This window comes from Rhinolophus ferrumequinum, chromosome 28 (assembly GCF_004115265.2).
Source record: "Rhinolophus ferrumequinum isolate MPI-CBG mRhiFer1 chromosome 28, mRhiFer1_v1.p, whole genome shotgun sequence".
Classification (NCBI taxonomy): Eukaryota; Metazoa; Chordata; class Mammalia; order Chiroptera; family Rhinolophidae; genus Rhinolophus; species Rhinolophus ferrumequinum.
The window spans coordinates 2,671,476-2,696,917 of NC_046311.1; the positions used below are offsets into that span (position 1 = coordinate 2,671,476).

A 25,442-nucleotide genomic window follows, 5' to 3' on the forward strand; every position below is an offset into this window, starting at 1 on the left:
GGTGAAAATCTGATTCCATTTACAACTAAAGCAAGGGAGGCTCAGAGAGCAAAGTCCCTGGTCCTGGGAACGCAGCACAGCTGGGACTGTAATTCAGGCGACCTCACAGCAGGGAAGGGAGCTTGTTTGGGTTCTTTGTAAAGCCTCCCCGCGACCCCCTTGTCCACATCAGGGACGTGTCCCTCCACCGCGTCTGGAAAGAAGCTTCTGGTGGCGAGCGTGGCGCGGCGGGACCCCGAGGGCGCCCCGGGGGAGGAAGGCGGCGGAATCGGCCCGAGACAAGAGCCAGCGAACTTCAGAGCGTTTGGCCTCCCCGGAGAGGCAGACGCGGACACGTCTGTGTCTCGCCGACAAGTGCCTTCAAGCCCGGCGGGGCAGACACCTCCGCGCCGGCCGCCGGCGAGGTCTCTGCGGGCTGCGGGCCCGGCCTCGCCTCAGCTGCGCGGACTTAGTGCGTTCGCCAGCGGCCCAGAGGGGGCGGCTTCCCTGGCGGGCGGCGCGGCTGCCCGAGCCTCGGGCGGGGGACTGTGTGACTGGGCGGCCGGGCGGAGGGGGAGGGGAGAGGAGGAGGGCGCCCCCCTCCGGGGCGCAGGGGGCGGGCGTGCGGGCACACGCGGTGCGCGGCGGCCGGGCGCCCGGGGAGCCGCCCACTTCGCCGCGTCGCCCCGACGGCCGGAGCTTGGATGCGGCGCCGCCCGCCGAGCTGGGGCGGACGCGGGCCGGGGACACGCGCCGGAAGCCGGGCACCGCGGCGGCCGCAGGATGGCCGAGGTAAGCAGGGCCCTCCACGGAGCGGGACCCCGGCGCGGGGCGGCCGCGGCGCCGCTCGGGCCCGGGCACGTCGGGACCGGGACGCGTCCTCCCCACCTCCCGAGGCCACCTGCGCGCGGCGCGGCCCGAGGGAGCGTCTCGTCTCTCCAGCGGGGAGGGCCCGCGGGGGTCCGAGTCGGGGCGCACCGGGGTCCCCGGGGTCCCCGGTCAGCTTCGCGCGTCGGAAGTGCGGTTCGGGCGACGCGCGTCAGTCCGCCCCCCGCCCTCGGCGCCGCTCAACCCCGGCGCGTTCGCCTCAGAATTACCTCAGCCAGCCGCTCGTGCTGGGAACTGGCCGCTTCTACCTGGGTTTTGTTTCTGTGGAGAACGCAGCTGGCGGTGGCCGTCGGTCGCTGTGGGGACTGCGGGGACAGGCGGGCGGCGGTGACGGGGCTCCTGGCCGCGGGTGGGGGGACATGGCTTTTGTGGAAAGCTGCCGAGCAAGGTGCAGGCGGGCGGCTCAGAAGCGTCCAGCGCCGAGTGGCGTGGACGGCGCCGGGCAGGGTTTATAAACGCTCCGCTGACCGGCGTGCGGGGCTGGGAGCGGCGTGCGGCGCGGCGCCCCCTCAGTCCGAGCGCTGGGACAGGACTGCGGGGCTCCACGGAAAAGACGCACGCGCATCTCTGGCCGCTTTAGGACGGGGCACCTGCAGTGACAGAGGGCACTTGGGCGGCTGGGCTGTGCCTGGGAGCGCGGGGACCGCCAGCGCCGCGTCCCCCTTTTGACTCCGCTGGCGCGCGTCCCCCTTCGGTTCCCTGTGGCCCGCGGGGCAGGGGCGCCGGCGGCGGAGGAGGCCGCTGCGTGTCCCCGCTGCCCCCCGACCCCCCGCCGCCTGGCTTTGCCTGAGCTGTTCGGGATTTGTCAGCCAGATGTGACAAGATCGCGGAGAGGCGAGGGAAGGAGGAGATCTGATATTAATCAGTGCATAGCTCGGAGCCAAACTTTCTCAAATGCGGTGTAGGAACATGTTCTTCTCATTTAAGGCATCTCTTTGTGGCTCTGCGGCTGCCACCGGCCTGACTTTGACAGTTCAATGGAATGCCAAGGAGCAGCCTTAATTGTAGGAGTGAAATTGTGTGTGTTGGGGGGGAACAGACACTCTAAGGTTCAGTAATGTCCCCGGGTTTTATGGCCATGCTCACCGCAGCCCTCTGAAGACAGGGCATTTAAATCGGGCCAGATGCCTGGTCGCAGCCAGGCCTCTGCTGTTAACACTTAAGGGGCCTAAAAGAGGCCCCACTGGTGTCTTGGGAATCCCTGTCAGGGTGTGTGTGTGTGTGTGTGTGTGTGTGCAGGGGAAAACGTGTTACTACAGCTTTCAGTCGGTACACAGAGCAGATCTAGCAACACTTTTTAAAAAATTGATTTCTCCTCATCAAAGCGACCAAGATTCTGGCTTGACCCTAAGTGAATTGAAAAACAGCCTTTGGCAGATCTTTTTTTTTTCCGGTTTCCTTTCATTCCTCATTTATTGTTTTAATTTGCTATTGGATTTCATGGGATCTTTTCATAAAATTTCTTGGACTCTTAGTTTGCAAATACGTGCGAATGTGTTACAATTTTTATTCAGTGATAAATACACTGGCTTCTCAATTACCCCTGCCCGAATATGTTAATATGTTATTAAAATATCATTAAAATTGGATATGTCAGAATAAAATTTTTGTACATCATGTAAAAGAGCATTACTTCAGGCGTTATAAATGTCCAGGATTTGATTTTTACTTTAAATAGGTGTGAAAAGATGGCCACCACTTTTGCTATGATGAATTTTGATAAATGTCTTTATCTTTTTGGGCCTACCTGAAAGAATAAGATGTGAGTCGTCATTTGATTTCTCATCTAATAAGTTTGCCAAGTTTAATTTCACCAAAAAAGTATTGCTATTTAACTCAACTTTTGGTTGAACATGTTCCTGTTACAGTTAAATGATGAGTAGAGGTGGTGAGATCTTCAATTAGCACAAGTGCTGCTCATACTTTGGGAACTCATAATGACGTTCAGACATCTGTGTAATTTAATTTGGAATATCATCTGTACCCATAGATTCTTCAGGACTTAGCAACATGTTCCTCCTTCACTTAGAAAGAAAGTAGTTGGCTTGAAGTGGTTATGTGGCCGTTCTTATCTACCAGGATGTGAAATAATGGTCTGTTTGCTCTGGTTATAATTCACATTAGAAATATTAACCAACATGGAGTAATTGGCATGGAAGCGTAAGGCTTGCCTAGAGGGTATTTTTACATCTGTCCCATGCAGCAGTTAGAACCACCCCAGGCCCATGCCCACATTCGTGCCTCAGAATCATCAGCATGGAAAGAAGGGCCATAGAGCCCATTGAGTGAGAAAAGCCATATCGATTTCCCTGTGGGAAAAATAACTGTCCTGTAAGCATACACTTATCCTTTATGAATGCTTAGGGACAAATATAAACGGGAAAACAACTTAAATGTACAGTTTGTCAGTAAAATTAAACTGCAGTATATGGGTGAGAGGCAGGAGTGTCTTTTAGCTTTTGTATATGGCTTTAGAAGTTATTTTGACAGTGGCCATTAAAGAGTTGCCCTGAAGGTTCCACAAGGTAAATTACTTGCAGGAGGAACAGGCTTTACCCCAGGGTGAATTTTCACCTCTACAGATGTCATTTAGAGTGAGTTACTTGCGTCAGAAATAGCCCTAGCTAAGGCTATTTTAAAAGAACTAGAAATACCCTAGCTAAGGTGAAAACTCGATGCTGAGCCACTCATCTTTTTGGTATCTAAGATCAAGACTTAGGGAGTCAATAAAAATTTTGAATTACCTTGTTCCGAGTAGTCTACTACACATTTTAAATTTTATTTATTTAGATATTCAATTTTTCATGACATATCTGAGAGACGGTAAAGATAACTGGGTTCTACAAAAAAGGGGCATCTGGAAAGTTGTTTTTTTCCCTTCTTTTCCTTTTAAATCAGTTTCCACCTGAAAACCTGATTTCCTCTTATCTTGTCATTCTTTGAAGCCCTCTTTTCTAACTCTGGCAATTCCAAGATTGTCCTGTGGCCCATTTCTCTACCCAGACACATGCCTTTTTATCCAAAAAGGGTGGTTTTAAACAGAGAGCAGACTTGTCTCGCCACGGTCCTGGTTGGGGCCTTCTCAAATTCGTTTAGTTAGAAGCAAACGGGCTATCGCTGTTGGCATCCACACAAGGAATCATTACTATATACCAGCCTAATGTATCACAGGGGGACTCTGCCTTGTGGGGATGATAATTTCACCCAGCTAATGTGAGAGAAAAGAGACATGGAGAAATAAAATGCTGTGAAGGCCAGATCCACGCAGCCTGTGTGTAGGGAAATGGTTGTCTCAGGTAAACTAATTCAGGCTACTAACTTTTTTGTTATATTAGTTTGTCTCCTATCACAGATGATTTGTATCACCCTTCCGTATACTCTAACAAACATCAAAATTATTTTCCAGCTCTACACCAGCTGCCAGAAGCATTGGCCTTGTTCTGTAGCCCTCTGATTGTTTCTTGCATTGCTTGTTATGAAGGTAAAATTTTTATACGGACAACTCTAATGTTTCATGATACACCATGCTGAATTTTAAGACAGTGATCGGGGTGGCATGATTAACTGATCTTTTCTTTCTAAAAACTTTATTTTGAAAATCTAAGGGTTTTCTTACACTTAGTTTTTAAAATCTAGCTCTCAATAAGTCCCTAAAAGAAATGTTTACAAATTTTTACTTAGAAATATTCACAATTTCGTTATTTTGCATTAGCAGCAATAGTGCAGTTGCATTGCTTGTGTAACTGGCTACATTAGTTAAAATTATCCTAAAGTGTAAATGTGTTTTTTTGTTTGTTTGTTTGTTTTTTCCCCAGGCTGACTGTTGTGTTCACAAGTTCCCTACATGTGCAGTTAACTTTAAGTTCCTTCTGTTTTTTGTTAGCAAAGTTTTCTGGAGATTACCACTGAGGTCTCCCAAACTTCGGTTATAAAGGGAAAAAAATGTAGTTGTATCATTTATATTTCTCTATAGTTTTGTTGTTGTTAGTTTTTTTTAAAGAAATATTTGGTTTGGTTTCTAACATTTGCATGTTTTTCTACTTTTTATATTTTTTGTTTTTAGAACCAATAATTTTAAGAAAAAAGGCACAGCTGTTAAATTATTTTGGCACAGAGTTTATACTTTGATTTATAGAGATCAAAGAACAAGTATTTTCCCCATCATCATCTTTGAACTAAAGAGCAGAGAACACTACAAGTGTGTCACGCATACTTTCTACTCACAGGTAGACTTGGCCCGACATCTGTCCCCTGAGTTCTACCTCCCACCTGCCCCTACTCTGCCAGACCCTTCTCCATGTGTTCAGTCTTCTTTGACTGGTCTCCCTTTTTATCCCCTTACTTACAGTGAGAAACCAGCTTCTGTCAGTTCTCTTCCAGTATCATTTTTATATTGCAAATGCTGCCTCCCTGGTTTCTGAGGCTTCCCAACTGCAGTCGTTCAACCGTGCTCATGGCAAGCAGTGTCTCCCCATTGTTCAGAATCCTGATGGCTTCATGAACTCAGCAAAGAGACTCCTGGCTATCCATCTGTACAGCCCACCCCCACCCTGCATTGCCTGGCTAAGTCCGCTCACTGCCCATGACAAATCTGCTCTGTGGCCCAGCCCCCTGGGCCTGACTTTTGTACAGGGTGGGCCTCCTTTATGCCTCAGACTGTGGTCTTTCCCGCATGCACTGTTCAGGGCATGCCTGCTGCCTCCTGGAGGAAGCCTCTCTCCATAACATTGCTCTCTCCCTCTGTGTGCTCTCTCACTCAAAAATGTTGGAAGGGGAAATTGTCATTTACTTTTTTTATTTTTTATTATAGAGAATTTCAAACAAAATTAGAATAGTGTAGCAAAGCTTAGTTATATGTGCTGGGGAATTAAAGAGCGATCAACGTTGGGTCAGCCCCATTTCATCTATATTCCCTACCCATTCGCCCACCATTACCAACACTGGATTACATTGAAGCAAATCCAGGCATCATATAATTTCATAAATATTTTAAAATGTAGCTCTAAAAGAAAAGGCTTTTTAAAAGAAAAAAAAAGACAAAAGTAATATACCATATAGCACCTAAAAAATTAACAGTAACTCTTTAATGTTATTAAATTTTCAGTAATCAAATGCCCTTCATTGTCTTGTAAACTTTATATTACCATTACTTTGTTCAAATCAGGATCCAAATGAGGTTCACATGTTGTCTTTCTTAATCTATAGGATTACACTTTGATCCTTGTAATTTATCTGTTGAAAAAGCTAGATCCTTAGAAATTGTGAATATTTCTAAGTAAAAGCTAGATCCTGTAGAGTGGCCGTCATGTTCTTGTTCCAAGGAAGAAGAAGGAGGAAAATACACAAAAGTCCATCAGCTGAGCCACCTCCCATTTATAAGGCGCATTCTGTAAAGCTCCACCCAGCAACTTCCGCTTGTTACGATTGGCCAGTACTTAATTACCTGGCCACCAAAGGAGACATGGAAATTAAGCTTCTTTTACTAAGGCAGATCAAGCAAAAGGAAATGGGGTGGGCATCTGTAATTAGTAAGTAGGGTACAGCTCTCTCCTTGATTCATTCATTATTCTCTGTACCTTTCGAAGGCATACCAAGCGCAGGGCCAGCCACTGGGTGTTGGTTTGGAATTTCAGTTGTGTTGTTGCCCCTTTCAGAAATGATTCATTGTGGAGCAACTTTTATGGAGGTTTTTATCATAGGTATTGTTAGCTCTGTGCAGAGTCAGACCACCAGAGCCCAGAGGGCCTACCGTGTTTCCCCGAAAATAAGACCTAGCCGGACCATCACTTTAATGCGTCTTTTGGAGCAAAAATTAATATAAGACCCGGTCTTATTGTACTATGAGACCGGGTCTTATATAATATATAATATAATACAATACAACGTAATACCGGGTAAGAACCTACTCGTAGACTTTAGCAGTAACAACAGTCTCACTGTGCTAATTGGTCTGTCCAACTCTCCATCTGTATATTCTCATTAATACAGCTAATAGGCCTCTGAGATAGGCAGGAGCAGATATCCAGCCCGTTTTATAGTCAGAGGCTCCAAGTGCTGGAGCTGAAGGTTATAAGGCTGAAGCTTAATAGGAAGTAAGATGTAAGTTGCCTGAAGACAATTGTAGATTTTATTACCTCCCAGTGAAAGAAGCTCTGGGTGCTGAAGGGGATGGAGCTCAGGCTCCCCAGTTACGCATCCAGAGGTGTCATTTTAATAGGCAAATCATATTAATGTCATACCTTTTGCAAAGGCTCATTGCTAAACTTAGAGCAAAATCCATTATCCTTGGTCTATCCCACAAGATCCTATGCAGAGTGGTCTCGGTCACCTCTCTGACCCCCATTTTCTACCATTAACCCTATTAATTCCCCTCTAGGTATACTGGCCCCATTGCTGTTCCCTGAACATTCCAGCCTCTTTTATGCCTGAGGGCCTTTGCACTTGCTATGTCTGCTGCCTAAAAACTTCTTCTGCCCCCAGTTCTTCACTGGCTCCTTGACATCCCTCAGGACTCAATTCAAATGTCACCTCCTCAAAAGCCTTTGATGATGACCCTGTCTAAAAAGCACTTACTCATACTCATGCTAGCGATTAAAATTGCTAGCAAAACTTTCTGCTTCGTTCTTTCACAGCACTTGCTTTATTCTGAAAAGGTTTGTCTACTTGTTTATTTTCTCTCTCCTCTAGAATATAAGCTTCTTGAGGTCAGGGATCTCGTCGGTTTTGTTCAACACTTTAACCTGCAGAGCACGGAAGGTCTGGCTCATAAATATTTATTTATGCTCAGTAAATATTTATTCAATGAATGAAGTTTCTTTACCATGTGGAACTTTAATGTCCTTATCTCCAGGATGATAATCCTTAACTCTCAAAGTTGCTGTAGTGATTAAATGAACCCATAAATGTAAGTGCAGTTAGCACCAAATATTGACATTTTGAGATGTAATCTACCCACAGTATCCATATGTGAGACCACCCTGACAGTATGTTAGTTCCTCAGTTTCCTCATCTGTAAAATGGGGATAGTAATACCTATCTCCTGGGTGGGTGTAACAAATGAGGTAACATGTGGGTGCTTCACTGCAGTCACTGCAGGATTAATAGATGCTCATTAAAGCTGACCAACCATGTGACATTGGGCAAATTACAAATCTTTCATACATTGAAGTTTCTTGAGAGACTAATTCCAGCCATGTAGTGAGGATTCAATGAGATCACTTATTAAACATGAATGCCGCCGTGTGGAAGGGCAGATGCCAGAAGAGTCGCTAGCCTCACCGTTGGACTCAGAACTGTCCAGTAGACTGGAAATGTGGCGAGTGTGACCAAACAACTGAATTTTTAATTTTATTTGATATTAATTTTAATAGCCACGTGTGATTAGTGGTTACTGTATTGCACAGGGCAGAGTAAGTAACTTGAACCTACAGAACTGCCCGGCTGGTACACAGTTTGATTTTGTTGCTGAGCCAAATCACAGATTATTCCCCTCAAAGGGTCAATACCATGAATCTGGAAACCCCAAAGTTCTTCTATAATTTCTCTCCCCCCCTTCCATCTAGTCCCCCAAGAATATCCTTCTGAATCTATCTTCAGTGATACGAAAATATTTGTATGTACTACAGATGAAAACAGCTTTGAAGTAGACAGTTTTTATTCTCAAGCTCAATAATTCAGATCCCATCAAAGACCTGCATTGTCCAACAGTGGATATCTGTGTATCTACCAGACTGTGTAGATACTGGCCCGGCCACTGCTAGGAATTCAGTTCAGCATCTCCTGGCAGGAGGCCCGTGGCAACACTCCCCAAGCTGAAGGTAGAGTGGGGCCATCTGAGAGAGGAAGTGGGACCCTGAAACCTACCTAAAAACGAGGTCATAACTTTCCATCTCCAAACTGCAAATAACTGAAGCATCCACCATATCCTAGGTGTGTCAGTAATTTCCAGATGAATGAATGAGCAAATGAATGACCAATGAATGAGCAAATAAATGACAAAAAAAAAAAAGCAAGCCAAAATTTTGAACGTTGATTTGTAACACATCAAAGTGACTAATAACAATTCGGAAATAGTCTGATCAAAATAAGTGCGCAAAAAGCCATCATCATGTCTTGATGAGTTGGGAATGTCGTACACAGCCGCTTTATGTTTCTGAAGAATGGAACCTCTATCACGAGTCCAAAGGAAAGGATGTGAGTTTTCAAGAGTTTTGCATTTTGATTTACATGAGTACTTTTTGTCCTATAATTAGAAATGTTTTGGTTTGATTTCATTTTAGAAGTTTTAATTTGTCTTTGGATAATGGTGCTATAATTTTACTATGTTATGGTTGTCTGAGATGGGTGGAAAAACTTAAGGACATTATATTAGAAGTTTTGTTAGACCCTGTGATTAGCTTTTTTTAGTTTATAAATAATTCCCCGGAGATTTATTTCCATAGATGTCTAATGAGCTTTGTTAAGCCTTATTCACGTGGGTTCATATAGAACCACATGAATGTTTCTTAAAAAGCAGCATTCATACATAGGAATTGTAGATAACAGCTGCTTAAAATTCTGTCCCATAACTAGAAGCCGCTAAAACTGAATCGTCAGGGTAGGTCAGTGGGTCTCAACTGGGGGCATTTTTGCCACCAGGGACATTTGACAATGTCTGGAGATATTTTGGTTTTCACAACGGGGGGGAGGGAGGTGTTTCTGTGTGGCATCTGGTGCATAGAAGCCAGGGAGGTCACTAGACATGACAATGCACAGGACAGGCCTCCACCACAAAGAATTCTCCAACTTGAAATATCTGCAATGCTGAAGTGCAGAAACCCTGAGTCAAGAGATGCAGAAAAAAGGAGTGTCAACCTTGGGCAATGGAATGTGCTCGGAATTGTTCCGTGTGTAGTGTTGCTGTGCTAGGCCTGAGAAAGTCACCTGGAGGGTCCCTGGGCTTTGCAAGCGTAACAGCCTTTTGAGCAGAATCCCCAGGGAGTGGAGAGGTCTGTTGTGCTCAAGAATACCTCTTTCTCTGATTAAAGCACGTCCTATGTTCTGAATAAATGAAACGTGAATTTACTTTGTTCCCACCTCTTGTTTTTAAAGAGGGAGTGGCATTTTCAGGAACGTCATCCAAACTAAGAACTTTCCTCCTTTTTAAAATTTTCTTTAAAACAGTGTTGGTTGTGAAATATTTCTGAGGCTTAGTACTGAGTGTGCTGGTAGCTATTGCGAGTACAGGTGATTGGTTTGTCTGAGCCCGTGTTCGGAGAGGTGCAGGGGAGTTTGAAAAACTGGACATCAGGTGTGCCACAAACTAATAAAGGTATCCTTTAAAAAAGTTTTTTGACAGTGCGTAATAAAAATTAAACTATTACTCATTTCTCTCCTTTAACTTCCAGTCAAGATAACTATATAATTATCTGTATAGGTATATAGATGTGTGTATTCATGTATTTAACACATTAGTATATGTACGTACAAGTAGAAACTATATAACCAAAAAGTAAAATAATTTCTGGCATTAGAGCAGTGTGTCTCAATCTTTTTTCATTTCTTCCCCCACCCCCACATTTAAGGAGACTACATACTTATTGCCTAATTGTGCCTCCCCCAGTGAAATTTTATGATCATACCATATCCTATATATCTGTTTATATATGTAAGCCTGTGCTTTATACATAAAAAGGAATAATATTTTTGCATGCCCCCCCCAAGAACAAACACCACTCTTTTGGAATGATACCACCCCCAAATGGGAATGCAGGCATTATTAGAGTGAAAGAGTGTTGTGATCATCTGAGGTTCTTTGGATTATACCAAATGACTTGACAAAGAGCAAAAACCTTTTCTCCCCGTTTCCTGTTTTGTGATGGCCTCTTGAAGGGATTAGATAATATTGTTGCTATCTGCTGCGCCACCTCCCTTAGAAACAGCCCTATTCCTTCACCTGAAAAATCTGTCTAGTTGCTCTGTTCTCATTGTAGTCCCAAAGGAATTGTAGATAACAGTCGAATCATGTAAATTTTAACGTGTATTTAAGCAAGATGACTGATTTTTTATTTAGAACACTTTTAGGGAAGCACAGAGATTTCCCACATGTCCCCTGCCTCCGTACATGCGTAGTCGCCTCCATTATCACCATCCCTCACTAGAGGGTACGTTTGTTAAAATCGATGAAACTCCATTAACTCATAATAATCACCGAAATTCCATCGTTTACCTTAGAGTTCACTGTTTGTGTTTGTCGTCTGTCGTATGGGTCTGGACAAATGTATAATGACATGTTTCCATCATTATGGTATCATCCGGAGTATTTTCACTGCCGTAAAATTCATCTGGGTTCCGCCTATTCATCAAGTGTTGGTGAAAATATGGGGAGATTGGAACCCTCATACACTGCTGGTGGGAGTGTTAAATGGTGCAGCCGCTTTGGACAATAGTCTGGCGGTTTTTCAAAAAGTGAAACATAGAGTTACTCTATGATCCAGCAATTCCACTCCTAGGATCATGCCCCCAAAAATGAGAACGTATGTTCACCATAAACTTGTACACAAGGGCGCCTTTGGGGAATGATGAAAAGTAGTTTGTGACGATGGTTGCTCAACTCTGAAAATACTAAAACTCATTGAATTGTGTCATTTAAGTGGGTAAGTTGTATATGTGAATTATATCTCACTTTAATGCTGTTTCAAAAAAGATGAAAACAGAAAAAGAAGACCACTGTCCCCCCACGACCACCCGTTAGCAGTCAGCCTTCCTCCCGCCCCATTCGCCGCAACCCCCAGTCACCACTGCTGGTCTGCTTTCTGCCTCTATGGATGAAACGGTTCTTGACATTCCGTGTGAATAGAATCATACAACCTCTGACTTTTTATCCTTCTGTCAGTTTTTGTACTTCTTTCTTTAGCATGCCATTTTCCGCGTTTCTCCATGTTGTATGTAACATGTATCAGTACGTCATTTTTTTCTTATTGCCTAATAGTATTCCATTGTGTGGATAGACCACATTTTATTTATCCATTCATCAATGAAAGGATATTGGGGTTGCTTTCACTTTGGGGCTATTAGAAATAATGCTGCTGTGAACATTCAAATTCAAGTTTCTGTGTGGGCATATGGTTTTCAGCTCCCTTGGGCACATACCTAGGAGTGAAGTTACTGGGTCATGTGGTACCTCTGTGTTTGTCAAGATCTGCCTGTTTTCCAAACTGGCTGCCCTACGTTACAATCTCACCCGCAATTAATTTTCACTGAAGACTAGTTATATTTCCTTAAAGTCAGTTTCCCAAGTCCCAGGCCAGATTCTTCCCTTCCTGTCCCCACACAAAGCCATATGGTCCCTTAATTGGTAGATGGAAGTTTAACCTCATCATTGGAGGGCTTTTTCATTGCCCGCGCCCCCAAACACACACACACACGCCCCAGTTTCAAGGCTGTCTTGAATCATATGGATTCCACCCAGCGGCTCTTCCCCGGAATCTCACTGTCAGAACTCCCGTGAGAGGCTTTTCTCTTTAATAATAGATGACATTCTGCAGGCCTGTATCCCCTTTTGAGAAATTCATCGTAAAAATATACGTGAAGCTTTGTTGTGGGTACTAGAACTTTGCTGACATGTACATCTCTATTTTCCCTTTCAGCTGTATGCTTGCACACTCCACGGCCCCACCCCACACACGGCGCTTGAATATGCAGCTGGGTGTCCCCCAGGGTTTGTCCAGCCCATGTGTGTCTGCGTCAGTCACACAGTCTAGTGAGAGGGGTCGGGGAACCATCCTCAATGCGGCCAGCCAGTACATGACCTCAAATCTCTTTTGATATTCAGCCTCTACCATGTCTTGGGCAGTAACGGATTCCACATGTGGATTACTCTCCGTTCCTATTGATTCTCATTTACTTCTTCCAAGGCAGGTTCTGTAAACCTTTCAGCTGCCGCTCTGATCAATTTAGAGATTTGTTTAAAATGTGACTCTTCCCCCTTTCTATAGCCTTAGTAACAAGCAAGATATTTCCTTCCAACCTGTAATGTTTTCTTAGAAAAAGTTCTGGTGTTCGGAGCCCATGCTTGCGTGCAGGATATCTGTGTAATGTGTTCGCCGTCTCCAGGTAGTGGGCCAGCTGCTCCTCTTTCCAGGGTCGAATATACATGTCTGGGTCTGGTGCAGAGTGGGTACACATTGCTCCATGAGTGTTGCTGAATGAAGGTTTTGTTATGTAAACGCCATGGGTGTCCCACACATCACTAACATGCTAGGGCACACCTGTGTTCTCTTTTGCAGGCTATCGGCTGTACTCTGAACTGCAGTTGCCAAAGTTTCAAACCAGGGAAAATAAACCACCGTCAGTGTGAACAGTGCAGGCATGGATGGGTGGCCCATGGTAACTATGTTTTTCCCCTTCTCTCGGCAGGTCATGTTCCTGCTAAATAACTTACAGGAATGGATATAATACCTAAGAATGACAGCTAGCATTTATAAGTTACTACTACTGTGTGCCAGGTAACAGTCTAAGAACTTGATAGGTGCCATCTCTTAGAATCTCTGCAGGATAAGGGTTTTGTTAGCCCTATTCTAGAGATGGAGACACTGGTGCTTCAGTGCTGTTATTTTGCAAACAGAATTGTTCTGTGCTGTCTAATATACAGTAGCCTCTAGGCAAGATACAATGCAGAATGCTCAGTGACATTTGAATTTCAGGTAAGCAATAATTTTTTAGCCTAAGTATATCCCCATGAAGATTTTTAGTATAACCGTATCTCACTTATTCATTATTTATCTGGAATTTATATTCAGCTTTACCTGGGCATCCTGTAATTTTATTTGCTATACCTGACTCTATACTCGCTGGCTACCAAGTACATGAAATGTGACTCGTGTGACTGCAGAACTGAATTTCTAATGTTATTAAATGTTAATGAATTTAAATGTAGCTTTGAATAGCCATATGTGGCTGATGACCATTGCATTAGACCACATTGATTTCGGTGGTTTAATTGGCCAAGCCCGACAACTAGAAAGTGGCAGACCAGGGCCCAAACCCAGGTCTGCAGGATTCCCAAGCCCAGCTTTTTCTCTTGGTGCTTCCAGATTTTCCATCCTCTTCATTAGGCACCTGTCACCTTTGTTTTGACCCCTTTTTGTTGCACCTTTCCCATGTGTGGTTATTTTACTCCTCAGAGATGCCACGGGAAAGGGAGAAAAGAAGAGTCTCAGCCCAGTCTGTTTTATTTCAGACGTTCTTGCGATTGCTATTGCAATTATTAATTATTTGCATAGTCACGTTTTTTTTTTTTTGTTGGAACAGGTAACTGAGAGTGAGTGCTCCCTTACTTCCTGGACAGTTTTCTCTTGAAACTGTCTATTTTCTCTTGAAAATAGAATCTTTAAAAACGGTATTCTTCCACTTGGCTTTTCAGCTCTAAGTAAGCTGAGAATCCCCACCGTGTATCCGACAAGCCCGGTGGAGATCGTCCAGTCCAATGTGGTGTTTGACATCAGCAGCCTCATGCTGTACGGGACCCAGGCCATCCCCGTTCGCCTGAAAATCCTCCTGGACCGGCTCTTCAGTGTGTTGAAGCAAGATGAGGTCCTGCAGATCCTCCATGCCTTGGACTGGACGCTTCAGGACTACATCCGTGGATACGTGCTGCAGGTATGGTGACCATAGCCACCCTTCTAGAACGTCTGCTTAAATCCACGTCCACGTAGCTAACGTAACCCAGTTGCCTGCTAGTGTTGGCAGCCATTGCTGCTCATCCTTCCTTTGAATATTGTTTTCTAACGGGTCAGGCCCTGCCCTACCTCATGTTCTGGGTGGAATCCAATGCTTTCCTCAAGATATCTAGGAAACTTCAGGATGTAGGAGCTTTGCATATTCTCTGATTTGGGTTGCACTATGCCAGCTCTCCCACAGTAAACCATTTGCCCCATCTTGGGTGCTGCTTCCACTTCTTTTGTTATCTGCAAAATACCTACTGACACAGATGTTGTCTGTATCAGATTTTACTGAGGGTTTGGGGCTGAGAAAGGGAACTTAGTTTACAGAACCACACAGCAAACAATTACAATTTCTGTTCTTTAAAGCCGTCTGCCACCCCACTGCTGATTTTTCTTCCTAGAATCCAGTATCTTATGATAGTTTTGTGTTTGTGTTCTTGTTTAATCTCTTTCGCCAATTGTCTTTCGGCTTCCTCACGTTTTCTCTTCATTTCTCCATGAAGGAGAAATGCAAGGCGTCTCTCTGTGCCTTTCATGCCTTCTATCCTCTCTTTACTTTGCAGAATAGTTTTACCTCTCTTTCTAGAGCAAGCTATGGGGGGCAGGGGATAGGCCTTGTGTTTCATATCCAGAGACCATCAAGGTATTTTCACAAGCAAAGAACCTATTTCCTGATATGCATTATATCATGTCTCTAACATATGAAACAGATACAGCCTTTTTTCCCTTTCAGTTACACTAGAAACTGTCAGCTAACTTTGGTAAAAATTTCAGTGAAATGGGGGAATTAATATATTTCCAAGACTAACATATACTTCAGTCTTACTCAGGGGACATATCATTACAGCAAACACTAATAACCATTTCTTGACCTAAATGCTCTTCCAGTAATCTTATGAGGTAGGTAGATCATTCCCATTTTCCAGTTGAAAAACCAGAGGCTCAGGGTGCTTTTAAGTCTTGCTGAAGTCACTCAACTCGTATGTGGCAGACCCAGAATTTGAACCCACTTCTTTGTAACGCTAAAACCCGTAATCTTCCTGTGGAAACACATTTGCTCACCTCGAATGCAGGACCCCCAGCAAGCTAGAAACAACCTTTTATGTAGAGGAGCATTATGATCTTACATTATGACATAGATCAATATTTAATGATCTTAATAATCTTGCTTTCTAGTGTTAGGATTAAAAATATGGAATCAATTACCTTGAACCTCTAGTGCATGAAAAATTTATGATGTTACATTCCTCATCATCTTCAAAACTCTTACATGCACTGTGAAAAATCTCAGTAGGCCATCAAATACATGTTCTGTGATAAAATATTTATTGTAGTTTTGGGAAAAGTTAGGCCTTGCTAGAGTTTGAAAGATCTCCAACACTCCAGTGTAATTACAGCTCTGGTTTGTGAACCCGGGCAATAGATCAATACAGGTTCATTTGTTTTCTGATGGTACTTGCTTGGGAAGATTATTAAAATGCCGTAATAAATACTCAAGCTATATCTAGGTCTGATTGCTCCATCTATACTCTTTAGATAAAGAAGTTACTGTTGTTCAAAAGATACATATCTTATTTTTTGTGGGGAAGATTATTAGCCTAACGCAAGACAACCAATTGGTTTGAAATAAGATGGACAATAATCACCAAATTTCTCTTAGGCTTGAGTAATATAATTTTATGTCTCTCTTTTGGACCACTACTTACATCTGTGTGGTATATTTTCTGCACAAAGTTTCTGGCCGAGGAGAGGCTTGTGTGGGGGCTGAACTCAACAAGCGCCACGCTCATCCAGAGGGGGTGTCATTTTTCTAGTGTGCCTAGAGGTGCTCTGGGGTGCTAGTGGAGGCCCTGGCTGCGTGGCTCCTTTCTGAGAGCAAAGGGTAAGGAGTAGGAAATTAATGGCGCTTTTCATTCTGGTTTGGATTTAGGATGTGTCGGGAAAGGTGTTGGATCACTGGAGCATCATGACCAGTGAGGAGGAGGTGGCCACCTTGCAGCAGTTCCTTCGTTTTGGGGAGACCAAGTCCATAGTTGAGCTCATGGCGATTCAAGAGAAAGAAGAGCAGTCCATCATCATCCCGCCTTCCACGGCCAACGTGGATATCAGGACTTTCATCGAGAGCTGCGGCCACAGGAGTGGTAGCCTCCCCGCCCCTGGGGACAAAGGGAACCCCAGCAGTGTACACCCCTTTGAGAACCTCATAAACAACATGACTTTCATGCTGCCTTTCCAGTTCTTCAACCCAGTGCCTCCGTCACTGCTCGGGTCGCTTCCCGAACAGTACATGCTGGAGCAGGGCCAGGACCAGAGTCAGGAGCCCAAACAGGAAATCCACGGACCCTTCCCGGACAGCAGCTTCTTAACGGCTAATTCGGCGCCGTTTCAGGTTGAAAAAGAGCAGTGTCTAAACTGTCCAGATGCTGAAACGAGCAAGGAAGAAAATGCCCATTTAAGCGACTCCAGCTCGTACAACATCATCACTAGGCTGGAGAGGACACAGCTGTCCCCCGAGGGCAAAGTGAAGTCTGAGAGGAACAGCCTGGGCACGAGGAAGGGCCGGGTGTTCTGCACGGCCTGCGAGAAGACCTTCTATGACAAGGGCACCCTGAAGATCCACTACAACGCCGTCCACCTGAAGATCAAGCACAAGTGCACCATCGAAGGCTGTAACATGGTGTTCAGCTCCCTGCGGAGCCGCAACCGCCACAGCGCCAACCCCAACCCGCGGCTGCACATGCCGATGAACAGGAACAACAGGGACAGAGACCTGCGGAGCAGCCTGAGCCTGGTGGCCTCTGACCACTCCAAGCGCCCCGGCTTCACGGGGACTTCTCCAGACTGCAGGCCTCTCCCTGGCTACCCGGGGTCCGGGGACGATTCCCGGGGCCAAGCGGCCTTCCCGAGTGTCGGGTACAACGGGGTGCTTTTTCCCAACCTCAAGACCGTCCAGCCGGTCCTTCCTTTCTACCGCAGCCCGGCCACGCCAGCCGAGCTAGCAAACACGCCCGGCATGCTCCCGTCACTCCCCCTGCTGTCCTCCTCAATCCCGGAGCAGCTGGTTGCTACCACAGTGCCATTCGATGCCCTTCCCAAGAAGAAATCCCGGAAGTCCAGCATGCCTATCAAAATAGAGAAGGAGGCTGTGGAAATAGCGAATGAGAAGAGGCACAGTCTCAGCTCAGAGGAAGACGTGCCCCTGCAGGTGGTCAGTGAAGATGAGCCAGAGGCCTGCAGTCCTCGCTCAGGCAGGGCCCCGGAGGAGCAGCACACACAGTCAGCACGCTTAGGGAGGCCTCTCCCTGAAGGAGAGCGGGCCTGCCGTGTGCAGGCGGTGATCGAGCCCAGCGGAGCCATCGGCCGAACCCCTGAGCAGGCCACACACAACTCGCAGAGAGAGGCCGAGCAGAAGCCAGCGTTGGCCACGGTGCCGAGGGACGCTGAGGATGGCGGCCAGGAGCTGCTCCTCTCACCCGGGATGGAGCCCTGCGTCCCTTTTCCTGACTACGTCAAACTGCAGCAGCGCCTGCTGGCCGGGGGGCTCTTCAGCGCTTTGTCCAACAGAGGCATGGCTTTCCCTTGTTTCGAAGATTCTCAAGAACTGGAGCGCACCGGACAGCATGCGTTAGCGCGGCAGAAGGAAGAAAGTCGCTACCAGTGTGACATCTGCAAGAAGACCTTTAAGAACGCGTGCGGTGTGAAAACGCACCACAAGAACATGCACACCAAAGGCACGCACGTGTGCACGGTGGAGGGCTGTAAGGCCACCTTCCCTTCACGTAGGACCAGGGACAGGTAAGGCACTGCTGGCAGGCATTTCTTCTAGGGCGGTGGTTCTTAAACTTGAACATGCATCTGAATCACCCGGAGGGTTGTGAAAACGTACTTCTGAGCCCTGCCCCTAGAACGTCTCCTTCAATAGGTCAGGGTGAGGCCTTAGAGTTTGCATTTCCAAGTTCCCAGGTGGCAGTGCTGTGCCAGGGACCACATTGGAGAAACACTCTTCTGTAGATCGACCCTCCTGAATTTTGAATTCTAAAATCTAAACTCAGTTGGCCACAAGACCTGACCTGAAATGATGTGAGGCTCTTTGTAATTGTTTTCAAATCTCCCTGTGTGTGTCTTTTTTTAATATCTATTCAGCACAGAAACATTAATGGATTTATTATGGGGGCATTAACATGATATTACAATATATGCATCATTCTGCTTTTACTAAAGTCTGAGAAATTCTGAATTCAGAGACACATCTGGCCCCAAGGGTTTGGCATAAGGAATCGTGAACTAGTTCTCACGTTAGAGGAGGGAGGGGGGAGCTTTCTAAGTTATCACAGTCGCTTCTCAAAACTGGTCTGATTTTCATTCCATGATATGAAGTTCATTGAATGAAACACTTTCTCTGATTTCTAGTTAACCAGCTATATTTGAAAGGAAGAAACACTGCTTGGTTAAAGTTTTTTTTTTAATATTAAGATATCAAAGAATGAAGGTCCTTAGATTATTTCAGAAATGTTGGAATGAAAGATGGAATGGGATATTGGTTGAAAGATGAGAAGTCTGTCAGTGCTGGGTTTTCGTGACACAGAGTCAGGGTATAGAGTATATCTCATCCCTTTGGGGACACAGCACTGCCATTGCCATCTTGCTTGTGCTTTTCTGAATGAACTTGAATCACAGAACAACTTGTCGGGTCACCTTCCCCCCAGCCTATCCCACCAACAGAAGACCCCAGGCTACTTTCAGGAGACGACCAACTCTCTAATGAGATGCAATGTGATAAACACTGAACATAGTTCACTGAATAATTAAGATGTTGCGTTTGCTCAAACAGGCATGATCGAAGCAGTTCAATACCATCACCTTAGTCCAAATGGTGAGGCCTGATTTGGTAAGAGGGTGAAAATGTAGAGACTCCCATGCACATTCCAGGTCAGGGCTCACAAGACCACACTCACAGTCTTGAGCAGAGAACAGAGCACGAGCGATACGAGGTAACATCCTGGGACATTGAACCAAACTACCGGATACCGTAGTGACCCAGTCCTTCCCCTTCCTCCTCCAAGAGGAGCGTCTGTTCTCAAATAAGCTGTTATTGTGAAGAAGAGTCAGGTCTCCCTTGATATTTATGACGCCGCTCTGGCCTACAATGTGCACGAAATTAGAAGCATATTGACTTGAAGATACGATGTCTTTTGATATTTCTTTTCTCCTATATTTAATATGCTTTTACTTTCTGACCTATTTGTAGATACAAGTCTCCTCCCCAGCACAGGAAAACATCTTGCATTCGAAATTTAAAGCACTAAGCCTAGTAGCCTAGGACATGGTATGCGTTTTATCCAGAATCTGTGATTAAAATGGCACCATTTTCAATAAGACTTTGTGGGCAGGCCTGGGCCCGCCACCATTTCTCCCAGTCAAAGATGAGAACTGCATTGCTGTAAGGATAACTGTTTTTCCCTCTTCAAGCCACTGCTGCTGCCAACAGCAAAACCCATCAGAATGGGACTGGATAGCACCCTGAATGCTTCTTTAGCTAACAGATACTTAAGAACAACCCTCTATGTTACGTACTGTGGACGCATCCCTGCCCATCAAGGCCAGTGCAGGGCGGGGGTGGAGGGCAGAGAACAGACCAGTAAACAGGTGATTACAGCTGATTGTGGTGGCTGCTGTAATGGGAGAAACATAGCCTGTTGTGGGCACATGGGAGGGCACTGAACCAGACTCTTTGAGGAGTTTGGAAAGGCTTCCTGGGAGAAGGGGTATGACTAAACCAGTGGCTCTCAAATGTTTTGGTTTCGCAACCCCTTTGCAAATTCTTAAGACCACAGAGTTTTTGTCTGTTTAGGTTTATATCAGTATGTACTGTGTTAGAAATTAAAACTGAAAAAAATTAATTTGTTTTATATCACTTAAAATAAAAAGCCTATTTTATGTTACCATAAATAACATTTTAATGAAAAATAATGACATTTTTCAAAACAAAAACTTATAGTGGCTTTGTTTTATGTTTTCACAAATCTCTTTAATGTCGGGCTTAGTAGAAGATAGCTGGCTTCTGCATTCAACTTGTTTCAATGTCACATGTCAGGTAGCCTCTGGAAAACTCCTCTGCTCGCTCATGAGAGAATGAGAGCAAAAAGGCCAAAAATGTCTTAGTATCTTTATAAAATGAGTTTTTACTTCAGGGACCCCCTCTAAGGGGTGCCCAGACCACACTTTGAGAATCATCGATCTCGACTAATCTTAGTAGTCAGAAACCAGGGGAGGAGAGTTGGAGGGAGAGGTAGAGGACGCAGGGAAGAAATGCAGACCTGGGCAGTGAGCACTGCACTGGCCAAGTCCCGGAAGCAGAAAGCCTGGCATGAGGTGCAGAGGGCTTTTGCAGTTGTAGTCATCACTGGTTTTAGGGGACATGGAACCTTGGGAAATGCATCTCACCCTCTGAGGCTTAACATGAGGGTTAGAGAAGCCACAAGTTAGCTGCTGGTCCTCATGGGACACTCAGGAGTTGAGTGCGAGGCCCAGAGCTTTGCTTTGGCGACCTTTTGCTTAGGGACCTTTCTGTACAAGGTTCCAGTGAATGTGTTTGTCTGGATTTTTTTTTTTTTTAACCACTTGTATGTACTGGAACCTGTATGTCAACCTAATGTCTGGTTTTCTGCTGACACATTCCTGCCCCCTTCAACCCAGAACGCTGACATAATCACAGGTCAGAGTTGCACTTAAGAAGAGCTGCTTGCAAAGTGGGTGATCTGGGGGTATAATTTTGATTGTATCCAGAAAAAGAATGTGTAAGGTGATAGAAATGAGACGTGGAATAGTAAATTTCATACATTTTAGGAAATAGGATTAAACCTTCTCCCTTCCTCATCGGTCTTTTAGAGATTTAGAAGAAAAAACTCCATCCCTAGTTATTTTGGTGAGGGTTTTTTCCCCCCAGTTTGCCCCTGAGCTGTATCGGGGGAGGATTTTCCCTGTTTGGAGTCATTCTCCTCTTTAAGACTGCAGTCCCTGGTTGGGGCTGTGTTTGCTAGTCAAGTCGGGATCTCTGAGCAAGGCCAACATTGATGGGCAAATTCCATCCAAATGATACCGTGTGAGTCAAACGCATGTGTGGTAATGGCTGTTCATTACCTGCCCTTCAGAAGTAATCGGTGGGGAGCAGAGGGGTGGTGCACTCACAGTGCTGTGTTCGCAAAACTCCTGTCTGGTATACATTGAAACGTTGCAAGTATGAACTGAACTGGGTTCCCTCTCTCTCTCGCTCTCGCACTCTCTCCTTACCGAGGACGTTTTAAATTTGCTAGTGGCCACATTAAGCAAGTCAAAAGAAACGGGCAGAGTTAGTTTTAACAACATTTCATTTCATTCGGTCGAGTCTATCCAGAATATCGTCATTTCTATATATGACACAGCTGTAGTTCAGGCACTCAGTAGTCACAAACGAGTGGCTGTCGTTTCGGACAGTGCCACTCTAGAAGGTAATGTTTCCTGGTCTCATTGAAATGAAGTCCTCTGCCTAGTTTCATATCTTTTGTGATCAGTTTTTTCCTGGGAGCCCCTGGTTCTGGTGTCCCAGTTGAATTGGCCTAATTGAAGCAGTCTAGCCATTCTCTTTAGTTGACATCCGGGAACGTACGTGTCGATCAGATGGTAGAAATTGAAGAGCACTGCATATTCCTTTTCCAGATTGTTGGCTTTCCTGGTGAATGCTGACCTCTGACAAGCGGTGAACAGCCGTGGGCCGGTGTCCACGAAACACGCATTGCATCCCACGCCCCTTATCATCCCTTCTCCCACACCCCAAACTTTTGTGGTATCTACCCAGTGTCTCCCCTCAGAATGATGACTTATCTTTAAAACAACAGCCCAACCCATTGCTGACTATCTTTTCACTCTTGCAGACACAGTTCAAACATAAACCTCCACCAAAAGGTACTGACCCAAGAAGCATTGCAGAGCAGTGAAGACCACTTCCGTGCGGCTTACCTTCTGAAAGACGTGGCTAAGGAGGCTTATCAGGATGTGGCTTTCACGCAGCAAGCCTCCCAGACATCTGTCATCTTCAAGGGGACCAGTCGGATGGGCAGTCTGGTTTACCCGATAACCCAAGTGCACAGTGCCGGCCTGGAGAGCTACAACTCTGGTCCCCCCAGTGAGGGCACCGTCCTGGATTTGAGCACTACCTCGAGCATGAAGTCAGAGTGCAGCAGCCATTCTTCTTGGGACTCAGACGGGGCAAGTGAGGAGGGCACCATGCTCATGGAGGACAGTGATGGGACCTGTGAAGGCCCGAGCCTGGTCCCCGGGGAAGATGAGTACCCCATCTGTGTCCTGATGGAGAACGCTGACCAGAACCTTGCCAGCCTTCCCTCGGGGTTGCCCATCACGTGTCACCTCTGCCAAAAGACGTACAGTAATAAAGGGACCTTCAGGGCCCACTACAAAACGGTGCACCTCCGCCAGCTGCATAAATGCAAGGTGCCGGGCTGCAACACCATGTTCTCGTCTGTCCGCAGTCGAAACAGACACAGCCAGAATCCCAACCTGCACAAAAGCCTGGCCTCCTCTCCCAGTCACCTCCAGTAACAAGACTGGATAAGCGTGGGTCATAATTCAGGAATAAGGTAGTCCAAGGAAATGGTTCTAACTTTGTTTAATCCCATTTGGGACAAGCCAAGCAAAAGGTATTTGAGTTGACTTTCTAGTCTTCTGCAGCAGGATGAGCAGAAGACAAGCCTTGTGGGAAGTTGACATGGGGGCAGCCTTTCGTATTATTTTTCTTTGCCCCAGAGGTTTTTTCACTGACTAACGAAAACTTGCAGAAACGCAGTTTTTCCCAGATTTGTTTACACATTCTCTGGGAGAACTCTAAGTCTGCAGATTGACGACAGGAGCCCAGGACCTGGGGGGCAGCAGGATTTAGGGTCAATTGAGTATCCCGGGGAAGCAGGCTGTCACCACGGGTGAGGAGCCGGACCCAAAGATCACACTTTCAGTTCCTGCTTGAATGAGTCTGAAATCCAGACTTCAGTTTGGGAACATGACTTTTTGAGACAGTTCCTCCATGTGGAGTGGAAAATTGCTTTTTTCCCCCCCCTGAAGTTCTCATGTGTTACTTCAGGGGGTTCTCAGAGGAAGCGGGATGGCCTCTAACAAGGGATATTACCAAGGATGTTAGTTCTTGCTCTGGAACACACATTCAAGAAGCTGGGGGCGGGGAACTAGTTTGTGCACTTAAAAATAGTGGTCTTTGATTTAATTTAAAATAAGTTCAGTTCTATTTAATTTGTGTTTGTTATGTGAGTATTTGGGGTGAGTGCAGACATGTCACCGTGTGACCTCTGGGTCTTGCTGGAAAGCAGAATGAGTGACAACGACCTAAACTTTAAAACCACTGCCTGTTTTCATTTGGTAAAGTTCGGATTCTGTTCGTTGTGATCCCTGTGGAATGAATGTGGGCAAGACTCTGGCAGGACCTTTGGTACGTACATGGCCAAAGCGGTTAGCGAGTGTGGTTCGGGCGGTTGTTTGTTGTGCATTTTCAGTATTACTGGATCCCTCCGTCTTCACCCTTTATAAACGTGTAAAATTCGGGTGAACTTCCAAATTTACATGGTAGAAAGAAAAGTAGGACGTTATTGCCATACTGTGTTGTCTTAATATTTAACTTATTCTGAAATATATTCCACACCGTTATACATGTTTGCTGTTGTGGAAAGGAAGCTTACTTAATCAGTTGTGTGGGATGAGACCAGCTCTTAATATTTGGCATTTACAGTACTCTAAAAGTCCCTGGGAGGGAAAAACATTGATTTCATATTAAGACTTCAATTTAACCATCTTTTAACAGTTATGGTTGGTTTAAGTAATGAAAAACATCCTTAAAGAGAATTGGGGGTTATAAGAGGTAGTATTCCTCTGGCATAAGGGTGAAAGAAGCCAACAACCTGTTACTGATTATTTCAACATTTTTAAGAAATAAATGTGACAACTTCAAACTTGTCTGTGCTTAAAGTGAGATGTAACTTTCATCTGTTTTGTTATCCAGCTGTTCAATATTCCAGTTTCCCCAAAGTGGAAAACATTTTGTATACAAATGAGTTTTCTATGATTTAATAAAAATATATGGCATACTTTTTGTTTAAAAAGGCCAACATTTTGTAAAACCGGTTTTGTCATATGGGCTGCCTGTGGCACTGGTGTTTGTGATCAGACACACACACACACACACACAGGCACACAATGAATGTTACAGAGCTGAAGATCCCCTGGGAGGTCTGGAGCCACCTCAGAACAGGAGCTGCGGCAATGCATGAGGTCCAAAGAAATGACAACATGGTTACTTCACTGGGAGGAGGGGCTACGTATTGATTCGTTATCCAAATTAAGTGATTTTTAACAAATACTCTGCTGTCAAAGGTAAGTCTTGCACAGAGGATGCCAAAACAAATGTTTACACATTTTAAGAAAGGAAAAAAACTATTAAAATTGTAATGCTCGATATATACCGATAACAAGAGATGAATACAAGTCACGTGTGACTTCTGCAATGACAAGAGGTGCTCAGAGTGGTTCCCGTCAGCGTCCACACGCTTCTGATTATGGCAAACTACTGCTTGAGCAACGCTGACCATCTTTTAAAATGTGTATACATTTTTTTGGCACCCCCAGTATAACCAATGCTCAAAACAGAATGCAATGAAAGATTTAAGCCTCTTCTTTCATTTGTAAACATGCAGTTTTTTTAAAGTAACTTTTTATAATATCTTTCAACTTTTGTTGTTGTTGTTGTTTTAACTTCTTCACTTCTTTTTTCTACCTTTCCAGTATACAGAGAAAAGCATGATCCCATCTCCTGTCCAG

The 25,442-nt window shown here is 45.2% G+C and overlaps 1 protein-coding gene across 1 annotated transcript; it reads left to right on the forward strand.

Annotated features, from left to right (window-relative positions):
• Nucleotides 1-668: 668 nt before the first annotated feature.
• BNC1 (basonuclin 1) lies at nt 669-24,624 on the forward strand. The gene is made up of 5 exons (XM_033099990.1): nt 669-771; nt 13,134-13,233; nt 14,270-14,505; nt 16,501-18,365; nt 22,481-24,624. The coding sequence occupies exons 1-5, from the start codon at nt 763-765 to the stop codon at nt 23,163-23,165; spliced, it is 2,895 nt and encodes a 964-aa protein (XP_032955881.1). The 5' UTR covers nt 669-762; the 3' UTR covers nt 23,166-24,624.
• Nucleotides 24,625-25,442: the final 818 nt, after the last annotated feature.